At 39.2% G+C, this 12752-nt stretch overlaps 1 protein-coding gene across 1 annotated transcript in view; it reads right to left on the bottom strand.

Moving 5' to 3' along the window:
* Nucleotides 1–4936: 4936 nt before the first annotated feature.
* Nucleotides 4937–12752, bottom strand: part of MICU3 (Mitochondrial calcium uptake 3) — a 114848-nt gene continuing 107032 nt past the window's right edge. The window contains exons 7-12 of the mRNA XM_074103351.1: nucleotides 11364–11438; nucleotides 9059–9208; nucleotides 7988–8102; nucleotides 6751–6978; nucleotides 6343–6500; nucleotides 4937–5523 (exon numbers count right to left, since the gene is read on the bottom strand). Of these exons, the coding sequence (XP_073959452.1) occupies nucleotides 5452–5523; nucleotides 6343–6500; nucleotides 6751–6978; nucleotides 7988–8102; nucleotides 9059–9208; nucleotides 11364–11438 (798 nt within the window). The 3' untranslated portion in view covers nucleotides 4937–5451. The remainder of the gene's footprint in view (nucleotides 5524–6342; nucleotides 6501–6750; nucleotides 6979–7987; nucleotides 8103–9058; nucleotides 9209–11363; nucleotides 11439–12752) is intronic.

Genomic DNA, 12752 nt, shown 5'->3' with positions numbered 1-12752 from the left:
AACTCGTTGGTTTTACGGCCTTTCAATTTAATGCAACTTGCACGATTTTTCCTGCAAGTCTAAACTCGGCTTTAAGCCTAGTAGGGTAAATCGTCTATTACTGGCCACTGTTCAATAACTGGCCACCTTACACTTAAAATGAGTTAAATAAAATAAAAAACAAGAAATCAAGCATGGCGGGACGCTAGTCTGGTCGCCCTGTTGCGTGCGCGCGTGTTGCGCTGGCTGCTGGCTGCTGGCGCGGCGGCTGCGGAGCAGGTGCTGTTGGCGTAGGCCGAGAGAGCGCGCGTTGAAACAAAAGACGGTGGCATTGCCGGCCAGCGGCCTGCAAAGTTGTGTGAAATCTCTTTGCAGGCCGCTAGAGTGGCCGCGGGCAGGTAGGCGAGCCGCAGCGCCTGCAGCGCGATACTTCTCGGCCTATTATTTGTAACACAACGTCAATATTATATGTCATGTTTGAGAAAAGTTAATTTTTAGTATAAGGTGGTCAGTTATTGAAAGGTGGCCAGTAATAGAGGATTTACCCTACAGATGTAGTTAGTGAATAATGTTTTGCCATCGTACTTTGTCGGGAAAATTCGTATTTACCTTGCTTTTTTTTTCGTATTTATTTAGCTCACTGAAGTTTACTGATGGTAGTAGGGCCACACACCTCGCGATAAAACTTCGTCTTCGGCCTACGGCATTGTGCATGGCCACATTGCAAACAAAGAAATATCGATCGATAAAGAAACCCTTTGATGTGCGCGAAGTGCCGAAGTATTCGCGAATATTCGGCTGCATACGTCGCGATAACGCGAACATTGTGGCCCTAGCATTAGGCTTATTGAGAAAGAAAGCACGATAAATACGAACTTATTCGACTAAACACGATGGCAAAACATTTTTCAATAGATCTGTACTCTTCATAATTTAGCCAAGTAATACACACGTAGTTTAAACGCCTATAATGTAAATGAACCCGAATAGCATCACACGGCTAAATTACGATGCAGCTTTATGTTAGGGGCACTACTATTAATTTCTGTTTTTTACGTCATTCGGTTGGCTTTTTAAAGTGTCGAAGTTCGTCTCGTGCGGTCCCTCTGACACTTATACTATTTAATACGAGAGCGAGAGGGACCGCACGAGACGAACTTCGAGTTTCGTAGTAGCCCTGCTGTTGCGGATTAAACCAAAAGAGACTCCAGTGTATTTAAAAAATGACTCAACAATCCCATGTCATGATTGTACAGTCGAGTCAAAAATATCTTTACGCTTTAGTACCTTGTCACTGTATGCCTTCTGACAATTTTATACAAAAGTTGCTAACACGAAGTGGCAGCGACAAGGTAGTAAAACATAATTATCATTGACTTCGACTGTAAACATCTTGATCCATACTTGTAGACTAGATCCTTTCATCTTAACCTAAGTGAGGCAGAGACGTTTGATTGACCACATGGTTACTGTATTAGAGAATCCTATCTGTGTTACCAGACTTCTACTGTGTTACGTCGTACTCTACAGTCTGTAATCAAAAAAAATATATCGAAAAATATTTATTTATGTTTGAGATTGTAATAATTTAAACTTTGTTAGAAATACGTGGAATTATCTGTATAAATGAATAAAACGTGTAAATAAATATGCCTATCATTTAAAAAAAAAACACCTTTACTGTTCAATAATTTATTCCAATTTTTTTCAATGGCAATTCGAAATACAAAAAAGCGAATATACAAATCTTAGCACGGCAAAAGTTTCAAGAGCGCCCACTCATATTTTCAAAGGAAATGGGCCAAATTTTCGAACACAAAACGCGTAACAAGAAATATCTAAAACAATTTGTACGCTTACCTTAAATTGACTAGCAAACTGTCGTTAGTTTAAACGAGTTTGTATTTACATAAAATGCAAGTAGTATCTATTTAACAAAATAATCCTTACGAAATTTCGGAGAATGAAACTTCGGTCAACACGTCAGTGCAATTTAACACTGGATAACGTGACCTCTGTTTATTCAAATAATTATTTAACATTATTTGTCTTGATAAATTGATAATTATTTACCTACAAAACAATTAATTAAAAAAAACATGAAAAAGTATGTTTAAAGGCTACTCGTTCATCATTTTCTCGGAGGAACTGAATTTCCTTAACCCAAAGAATTGAGAATCTTCTCGCAAGAAACAAAAGCCTCTAGCCGCATAATATTAAACTTTTAACAAGAAAATTGTTCTAGCAACAATCTATGGTAGGGCAGTGATGTTAATACATCGACAAGACGACCTCTAGACGCCTAATATAAGACTTGTTGCAAGGAAACCGTTCTGCTAACAACTTGAGATAGGCCACTGATGTTTTAAGTTCATTTAAGTTCACGGTCCAATCAGAAATGAAATATGTAGAAGGACGAGGATCACCGTCATAGCCAAGCGAATTAGCGCGTTGAAGTGGCAATGGGCAGGCCATATAGCATGGAGAACGGCTGTTGGGGCCGAAAACTTCTCAAATGGAGACCGCGGATCGGCAAGCGCGGCGTAAGACGTCCACCGACGAGATGGACAGATGACCTGGTTGGTAAAGATGCAGACTGCTTCCAGCCGAAGCAACTGGAGGTCTATGGGGAAGGCCTAATGCCTAACTGTGGACGTCCTACGGCTGATTTAAGTTTATTAACTAGATATGTTGACGTAAACAGTTTTGATATATTGTCTAGAGACTCGTCGATACTGATATACTTAACGGCCAATTAAACTAATGTCGTCTGTCAAGCAATGCCTATAGTTTTTTAGACTTTATTCGTTACGTTAGGTTATTGTTTACTACAAAGGCAAAGTAACATCCTAATTGGCGTATAAGGCTAAAATGCTTTGGCGTAGGTATAGTTTTTCTCCAATAGCAACACCGCTGCTGGAGGAACCTTAGACTACGTTTTCATCAAACTGTGCGAGGATGCGTTGCAAATAGGGTTGTAACGGAGGCCTTCTTAGCGGAGGCGGAGGCGGATGCGGAGGCGACAAGTTCACCTCCGCGGATGCGAAGGTTAACGGAGGCGGATGCGAAGGTTAATTTATTCTTTAGTCAACACAAAAATCTCTAAAATTAAAAAAAAAAACTGCCAAATCTCACTTGTTTTCGGCGTCATCGTGCATGTGACTTAAATAAACAATTACTTTGTACAAAATCACTTTAAAAATCGTGGTTCAATCAAACATACATTACAATTTCGTACGTCCAAGCAACGAGACAGGTTGATTCCTGTCGTGTGTTATTTGACATTACCTACGCCCGCCCCCTACCCGACCGTGTTCCGGCTGCGCGACTAGATAATGAAATGAGAAATAAACCTCCGTTATAACTCCGCAAAAATAATTGCGGAGGCGGAGGCGAAGACACGATTTCTTGCGGAACTTCCGCAGTAACGGAGGCGGAGGCGAAGTTCCGTTACAACCCTAGTTGCGAGGAACGTGATTGTCATGAACTAATGAAAACGAACGCTTCATTTACCTATCCTCGCTCCGCCAAGCTGTTTCCATTACAAAATGTGCGTTTATTCTCGCACATCTCTGGTGAAAACGCAGCCTAAGAGATAAATTGTTTGTTGATATTATTTCTAAATCTTAATATAATTAACAATAGTTAGTAAATACACGACGTGCTAGATCAAAGGTAGACAACGTATATCGGCACTTCAATGACACTGGTAAAGCATTTTTTTATTGATTCATACAATAGTAAAAGCTTTCACTGAACTACCAATACATTTTGTACATAAATATGGAGTTACACTCCGTGGTTGTCAGTTAAATATAAATTATATAATTTTTTTAATAAATTATCACTAAAACAAATCTCACTGTTAATAACAACCACTTAATTACACTAATTTCAATAAAGTAAACATTCAATGCTTTATTAAACCGCGACTTAAGATCAAACTTAGAAGCCGGTGGTTTCTATTTCACTTTTACAAGCTTTTATTTTAACTTGCATAACATGTTATTTCGTACAGATATAGACAGATATAGTGAGAAACTTCTATAAGAGAAAAAGAGATGGCGGTCCCTTGAGCTCTCAGTTATCCAGGTTTGACTGTAATAATGTATGACATCATGTAGTATTTACGTCCTTCTGCCGAGCAGAGGCATTCAATATTTGGTGTTAGATATATCAAGCAAATAAATGTTTTGAGTTTTTTTAATCTATCGTCTAGCTAGGCGATAATCTTTGTAGCCTCAGACCAGGACCGGATTTAGAGGAGAGCATCCGAAACTACAGCCGCGATGCCTCCAAAAGGGAGAGCCCCTCATAAAGGTTTTAAAAAATATTTGACGGCTCAGAAGATATCTCGTTTTTTCTCTTTTTTTGCCTTACGAACCTCCGGGGTAGGGCGACCGCCCAGGGCCGGACTTATGGTGATTTTCCACCGGCGAGGCGAGACGAGAAGTGAAATTTGTATGGCAGCGCCCGCGGCGGCTCGCCTATACTCACTAGAAAATTCCCAAAAGTCTAAGAAAATCTCGCCCAGGGCGCCGGAAGTGCTAAAACCGGCACACCTCTAAATCCGATCCAGAACAGGATCCCACTTATGTTTTTTGATTGAAATGTGACCCAAATAAAAAACAGGTCATACATGACCACAAGGTTACCTAACAAAATCTTGTCGGAAGTACTTTTTTTATGTTATTAAGTTACAATCGAAGAACAGATAAATTTTACAGTGGGAACAAAATATGGTACTTACCTACATGATGTATAGACGACCAAGAAACTGTTTTATACAAACTGTAATATGAGTTTGGCGAGTGGATATGTACCCTATGAATGTGCCGGATTAAGACTATTTGATGCCCGCAAGCAATCCACGCCCCCCCTCGGTCCACAAGTGTAAGCCGTAACCAGCCTTAGATGTGCTAGCAAGTGCTGTTTATGGTGCCCCCCCCCCCCGGCACTGTTTACCACCCAAAAATTCAATGTCAGTTTGTATAGCTTAAAATAATAAATACAAATTTTCAATGAGAAAATCAGCGTAACTGTTATTTTTTCCTAAAAACTGTCTTAAAAATGGCAAAGCTAGCTTGGTCAACCATACATGAAGCACCTTGAGAAATATTACCCATCTCAATATTATGGCATTCCACAGCCATACATTTCGCAGTAAGTAACATAAATTAAAAAACATATTAGATAGTTATGTTCTAAACAGTTTTTCATAATTTTACTCCTCGAATAGCAAGAATATTCTATTATATGTATGTCACTCAAAAGAATTCGGACCGAATTCGAAACACAATGTTTTTTACAGAATATCATAGGTAGAAAGTTACTTAAGTACATTCTTATCGTTGTTGAATACTTGCATAGTTTAGTACCTAATATAATAATCGAGAAAGATGACTTTGAATATAATACGAGACTTCAATAAATATGGCATGAATTTATCTACATAGCAAGGTACCGATAGATTTAAACGGAACTCTTCATTTCTTGTTTCACGCAGGACTTGAACGCCTCCCAGCCTTCGTTTTTGGCATAAGACTGGAAAAAAAAATACAAACATTGGAACATAGAGCCTCCTCCTTTTTTGAAGTCGGTTAATAAATTACGTATGAAAAATGTATTGTACATGCATGCACCTACCTAGAATGTATGTAGTAAGTATCTAACCTTTTATTGTAGGCACAAAAATAAACAGGTTTGCAGTTAGGATCCAGTAGGGTAGGGTTGCAGGAGGAATTCAAGAGGATAGGTTTGCAGTTGGATCCACTAGGATAGCTTTGCAGTTGGGATTCAAAAGAATAGCTTTGCAGTTGGGATCCAGGAGGGTAGCTTTGCAGTGGGGATCCAGGAGGATAGCTTTACAGTGGGGATCCAGGAAGATAGCTTTGCAGTGGGGATCCAGGAAGATAGCTTTGCAGTGGGGATCCAGGAGGATAGCTTTGCAGTGGGGATCCAGGAGGATAGCTTTGCAGTGGGGATCCAGGAGGATAGCTTTGCAGTGGGGATCCTGGAGGATAGGTTTGCAGTTGGATTCACGAGGATAGCTTTGTAGTTGGGATTCAAAAGAATAGCTTTGCAGTTGGGATCCAGGAGGGTAGCTTTGCTGTGGGGATCCAGGAGGATAGGTTTGCAGTTGGGATCCATGAGTATAATCTTTTCAGTAGGAATCTAGGAGGTTAAGTTTGCAGATGGGATCCAGGAGGATAGCTTTGCAATGGAAATCTAGGGGATTAAGTTTGCAGTTGAAGTTCAGGAGGAGAGCTTTGCAGTTGGAATCCAGGAGGATACGTTTGCAGTTGGGATCCAGGATTGGTTTGCAGGTGCCATGCCCGCCCTCTAAATCTGGCTAGCACGTACCTTGAACCCGCGGTGCAGGCGATCCTTCATGATGGCTATGAACTCCTTATAGCTGAGCAGGCCGTCCCCGTCGGCGTCGAAGATGGCGAACACCGTGCTGACGAGATGCTCCGACTGCGCGATGCCCGTGCAGATCTTCACTGCGCGGTGGAACTCGTCTGAAGACAACGGAATGCCTTAGTTATCGTCAATTTTTATATCAAAACACAATGAATACAAACATTTTACAGCTTTATCAATATTATTTAAATTACTGATATGTAACTTACGTATATGCTGCTTTTTTTGGATACGTATTCAGCGATTTCTTAAAGTTAACAAGCACTTATGAACGATAATACATAAAATACTACCATTTTATACTATTTGCTCTTAATATCTGTTAAATTTGAACACAAAAACACCCACCCTTCGATATAGGATGATCAGCGAGCGTGTACATCCTCATCGCTATGGTGAAGTCCTCGAGGTTGTTGAGGAACTGGCAGAAGGTTTTGAACTCGTCGAAGGTGACGCCGCGCTCGTGGCGCACGCGGTCCAGCAGCCGGTCGAGGTACATGTCATATTCGTCCGTGTCCAGGTAAGTGTAGCGGAGCAGGATCTTTGCGAAGTCCACCTCCGATATCGTCTCGTGACCTGATGGGACAGTAAGTAAGGCCGGGAAGTAAGGGATTGCCTGCCGAATACATATAGGTATGAGGCTGGCAACACCACATCTCGACGAGGTAGGTGTGTATAATGCTTTTCTCAAACATGTAATAAAATAAATAAACTAAAGTTTTTATTTCTAGAGAAATTATAAATAGCCAAAAACTATAACGAACACGTATATAACTATATTTTATTGTGCCACAAATTTATGTGAAATGGAATTTTAAAAAGAGCATCTTGCAGGCCTGGACCTGCAATTTTGTATGAAATTCCATTAACGACCTCTCGTCTAGCCGCACCTGAAACTTCACAGCCTATTTTAAGTAAACATAACATCAATATTTCAGTGCATGTTTGAGAAAATTCTTATTACTCCGTCGGCTAGTGGTCAAGATCCTTTTTTTTCCTTTTGTTTGTGTGTTTCATACAAATATTGGACACTTTTCATGTCAATCCATTGAACAAACTATATTTTTTTCATTACTTTATTCACATTATTATCTTATTCATTTGATCCTTCGAACCGGATATGAATCAGTGACCTATGGATTAAATTATTATTTTATTCAGTTAGATGAGGTATTAGAAAATATTGGACATTCAGCAGAAGCAGCAATTGAGTGGTTGTGGTGCTCAAAATGATCTAAACACTCTTCTTCCACTGGCTCGCATTGAGTAAGCAGCAGGGTTGGTAGCGACTACCTACCCTGGTGTGCAGCTCTAGTCTAGAGGTCGCCTTACACATGCTCCTTCCTAGCATGCTAATAATAATAAGCATGCTAGTAGGTAGCATTTGCTCAATAGTAGCATGTGTAACAGTAGTTTAAACGATATAATCCACTCGCACACCGAGGGTTTCGCACAAAACCGTGAAACAGATTGTAACAAATTCAAGTAGACGAGTCGAGTCAATTAACTGTTAGGATTAAATAGTTAATACCAAAGGTTTTAAGGTACGGAACCCTCCAAGTAACAACTAGATATATTCTGCTACCTTTGGCGAACTCCTGGAACTCCAGCTCCAACACTTCAGTCTGCAGGTTTTCCATAAACTGCTTGAACCCGTCAAACTTCAGGTCACTCGTACCCTTCTTGCCAAAGAAGTGGACCTGTCGAAATCAAAACCAAAACATTTATTCGCTAAGTAGGCCGTAGGTCGAGTTGCGGAAAACAGCCCACTACTACCTATACCTTGTAACGAGGTGTCATACAGCTCGTTTCATCCTAACTCTTTGTACTGTCTGGTTTAGCACATATTAAAAAAAAATAACATTTAAATTCAAATTTCCTTTTCTAAATTCCACACCTGTTCAATTTACGTCAAGTAGCCATTCTATTCAGAGCCTCCGAGCTGAACATCTTTCTTTATCCTAGATCCTATAAATCTCTTAAAACTCCATAAAAAGCTCATAATTTACTACTCCTATACGAAGAAAGTTTTATAATTGTACTGTGCATTTGTGAAGTTTCATACGATTATTAGATAATAATACTACTGGACTTCAGTGCCATTGATTTATATAAATAAAGAACTGGGCACGGAAACGTAAGTTGATTAACTATGTATTTTTATAATTGTTGATGCAGTGTCAAAGCATACCTTTTAGATACTTAAGACCGCGTCTGTTTGTCCGCAGGTGCCCTTTTATTGTTATCATAAATAAATATCACTATCTGCCCTATTCCTGTCTTCTTCCTTCATCCGAACAACTTCCCCGGACACCACTCCGTGACACTGGCGCCCAACGTGGTAGAACCTACCCAAGACCCGAAAACCCGAAGACCCGGAGACCGAAGATTTCAATGATGATGATAATGTCAATGTGAGACATGGAATACTCCTAGGTACTCACACCTACAAGACAAGTCTATGAAAGTGAATACGTTGAGTCTAGCTTTCCTATAGCATTCAAATTAAGTTGTGCTGGCGAGCGCGGCACCTTGTAGTACCTGGCGTCCTGAGCAGCCACCCAGGGCTCCCCCCTAAAACCGGCACTGGTACCGGCCGTGCGGGTTTTAGGAGGGGGGAGACCCGGGTAGGTTAGCGGTCAGGATATTATCTAACCTGAAGCAAGGTGTCGACGTTGTGCCTCCTCTGCAGCCCCTGCTCGTCATCGACGTAAGAGTCGTGCGGCTTATTGTCCACTTCTTTCCCTTCCTCGTTGCTGTCCAGACCCCGTTTTCCTCTCCACGCGAAACTGAAGATTTTCTCCATCTATGAACATAAACACTGTCATTTTGTGTCATGTGTTTTGGGTGAGTTTTGCAAGATCTGGAAAAATTGGGTGAAAATTAAATCCACAACTCCACACTTATATAACTGACTGGCAGACTTTTATAAGTAAAACCATTTGCTACAGTTCGACAAAATTGGTAAATTTCTGTTAGTACTTAAATTGTTACAATTCTGTCGAAAGAACTTGTTTGGTTCAGGACAGGGCAACATTTTACCAGATCAAGAATGTCCGTACCTACAGGGCCCTGGTCTCAAAGGTTTACAAGTAGGTAATTTGATCTTTTGGAAAAAAAAAACTAATTATGATGAATATTTCAAGAATAAAAAAAAAAAATTTTTTGATGCCATAGGTCAAACAAACCCCAGGCTACCACGGTTTAAGTTTTTCTCTTATTGCTAGTCTTTTGTTCTCCGCATCCACCGCGATCCCGCGATCTTAACCAGGTCGCCGCTCCATCTTGTTGGAGGCCTACCGGCAGCTCGTTTCCCGGTCCGCGGACGCCATTAGAACCTTCTGACCCTATCGGCCATCAGTCCTGCGAGCAATGTGCCCCGCCCACTGCCACTTCAGATTCGCAATTCTTCGGACTATGTCGACCTTAGTTCTACTGCGGATATGATCATTTCTGATTCTATCCCGCCTTCCTCTCGCATTTTCTTAAATATTTCATATCAAATTCAATTTAATATTTTTTTATGATAATTGATAACTAATGATGTAGGTACCTGACTTGTGTGGTTGTGTAATTGTGTAAAAATAAAATTACAAAGAAAGTTAAAATCACGCTTAATGATACTTATTAAATGCTAGTTAAAAAGCAATTTGTTAACGTTGACGATTAGATAACGTTAAAAATAGTTTAAGCGAAAGTTTACTTATTATTTAAAAAATAAAGAGACACGCTTTTAAAAATATTTTGAACAGAAATAGTCTTACCTTTTTTTATAATGCTTAAATTGTTAGTAAAAAACATCAAACATCATTTGAGACAAACACAACACACATTACACACGAACATGTTCGGTAAAATTTTGCTTTCAATCGTGCCTAGGGACGGATGTAACAAAATTATTTCTTAAGTTAACAAGTTTTAGTTGGATAATGTTGATACTAGTTATAAAGTGTAGGGTGTCCCAGGGTGCAGTGTCTCGAAAGCCCAGAAGTAGAGCACTTTAAAGCGCATTCGAATGAACCCCATGTATGTAGCGCGATTTTTTGTAGTTACAGTTTTCCAGGATAAGACATTTTTGAAAATGATTTAAATAAAAGACTTTCTTGGCGATTGGGATGGTCATATTATAGACCCCCATGATAAAGATAAAGCTGCTTTACCTTCGGACTTTCGCTATTTCCCGTGATAAGTTGTATATTAAGGGGCGAATGTTAAATAAAACCTAACTAGGTATGTATTTATTAAAGACAGTAGATGAATAATATTACTAATTATATAAAAGCACAATATAAAAGTAAAGAGGTAGTGCATTTAGTATTTTATGATATCGACAGAGCCTACACTGAAATAGAAGAGGACAATAATCACATGAAACGGCGTGTAGAATTTGGATTGATCTGGTCACGTTAATTACATTACATATATAAATGTACTAACAAGTCTAATTATTATCGCTAGACTTATGGCCTGTTTTACCACTAATTGATAAATTTTATGCAACAAATGTCAGTGATGCTGTCTCTGTTGTTTTGTCCGAATAAACAGAAATGGCATAACATATTTATCTGTTATGTAAATATTATCAATAAGTGGTTAAACAGGCCTTATATCAGTCCTGGAGTAGCTCAGACGAGACCAAAAATTTAAGCTGACTGCATTTCTAAGATAAATTAGTTTAAGTAATTCACTTTATAAACGAGTATCACTAGGTCATTTCATTACCTACATGCTCATAGCGTGCAAGGAAAATGATCTCGTCTATCTAACTCGTTCTAACATACGCGTATTGAATATGTCGGTCTTCCTCTTGCCAATGCATCTATAACTATATTATAAAACTAATAGTTGGTACAAAAATCACAAGCCAATTCAAAAACTACGAGAACTTTAGAGACTCCAATAAAAAAGACGCCACAATAAACCAATTTATCAATCATCTCTCCAATGCATTTCGGACTTACTGTCGAAGGTTTTGGGGTCGCTTTGTCTTCCAATTTGTTCTTGATCGTATTGATGCCCGATACTAACGTAAGCAGCTAACATAGTTATACATAAAATATATATTAATAAACATAAAGTAATAAGCATAACCAATTATTTTATTCATTTTCAATTTATTTAAGAAAAAAAATGTTATAATAAAATTAAGAAATCTCTGTGCCGCTCTGTGTGTTATTCACAATTAATATTGCTTTTTAGAAAAAGTCAAAACTTTAATTATATGTAACTCATCTGTTTATAAAGTAGTAGATAGTAAAAAAGTTACTGCACTCTATTTCCACCAATAAGCTAAAAGATTAGACGAATATGTACACATACGAGTATTTAATTATTATATACATTTCAACAGTTTAACGAACACAAACACGAAGTATTTTAGCACTTTAACTGGCCATAAAATATTGATTTTATCGGACGTCACTCTGTGGAGGACCTCGATGATCTAAAACTAAATCATGGCCACAAATAATCATACTTTCGTAGCTTTGGAGAATCTCCACAATAACCAAAATGTTTAGACTCAATAAATTCCCAAAACTGCTAGACCACTAAAAAGCAGTCAGACCAATTTTTTTTTAAAGTTGGATTCTCATTATGTCCGATTCTCATAATCAAAAACTATAAAAATACATAGTACCTCCATATTTTTTTTTAACTAGCTAACCAAAAGGTCCAGTTAAAAGCTAAAACGAGAGCGGCACAGTCCCCGCCCCAAAGGCCCCTGCACGGTAGCGTTTGTCGAGGAAATGAAACGACCATCCCTTTCACACTCTTATTAGAAAGGGATATACGCTTTATATCCGCGACAAAAGCTAGCAGACTTCCCTGTTTCTTTGTGACATCGAGATTAATCTGTATCGTGAGATAATATGGAAGGTTTTTTTAAAAGCGAAATGTTGTTCAGGTGTGCCATCCAATGCAATTATGCAATGCCATTTCAAATCTTGGGAATCGTATTTCTAGACTCACCATGCCCCCTTGATGATCACACCGAATTGCACCGGCCAACCCCTCGCTCGATAGTACACGCAGAGGTCAAATTCAGGGTAGGCCCCATCACCCTACTCCCCACACCAGGGTAGGCACTGGCACAGCCTACCCTGGTGTCTACTCCAATATGTACCTACACGTCATTATGAACGGACGGTGTAGCTACACCGTCCATTACGCTACACTGTAGCGGGTTTTAAATACAGGTACGGTCAAAAGAATCAATATATACCTATACGTTAACCAAGATGTCAAAAATATCAATACACCTTTATGCCACTAAACATAAGGTCGATGTATATATATGTTTAGACGACCGGATGGCCAGTGTTTGAGAACCTGACTACGAAGCTTGAGGT

The sequence above is a fragment of the Choristoneura fumiferana genome, chromosome 20 (genome assembly GCF_025370935.1).
Source record: "Choristoneura fumiferana chromosome 20, NRCan_CFum_1, whole genome shotgun sequence".
Taxonomy (NCBI): Eukaryota; Metazoa; Arthropoda; class Insecta; order Lepidoptera; family Tortricidae; genus Choristoneura; species Choristoneura fumiferana.
Note: the sequence above shows the minus strand (reverse complement) of the source record. Positions and strands in the feature narration are given on the sequence as shown.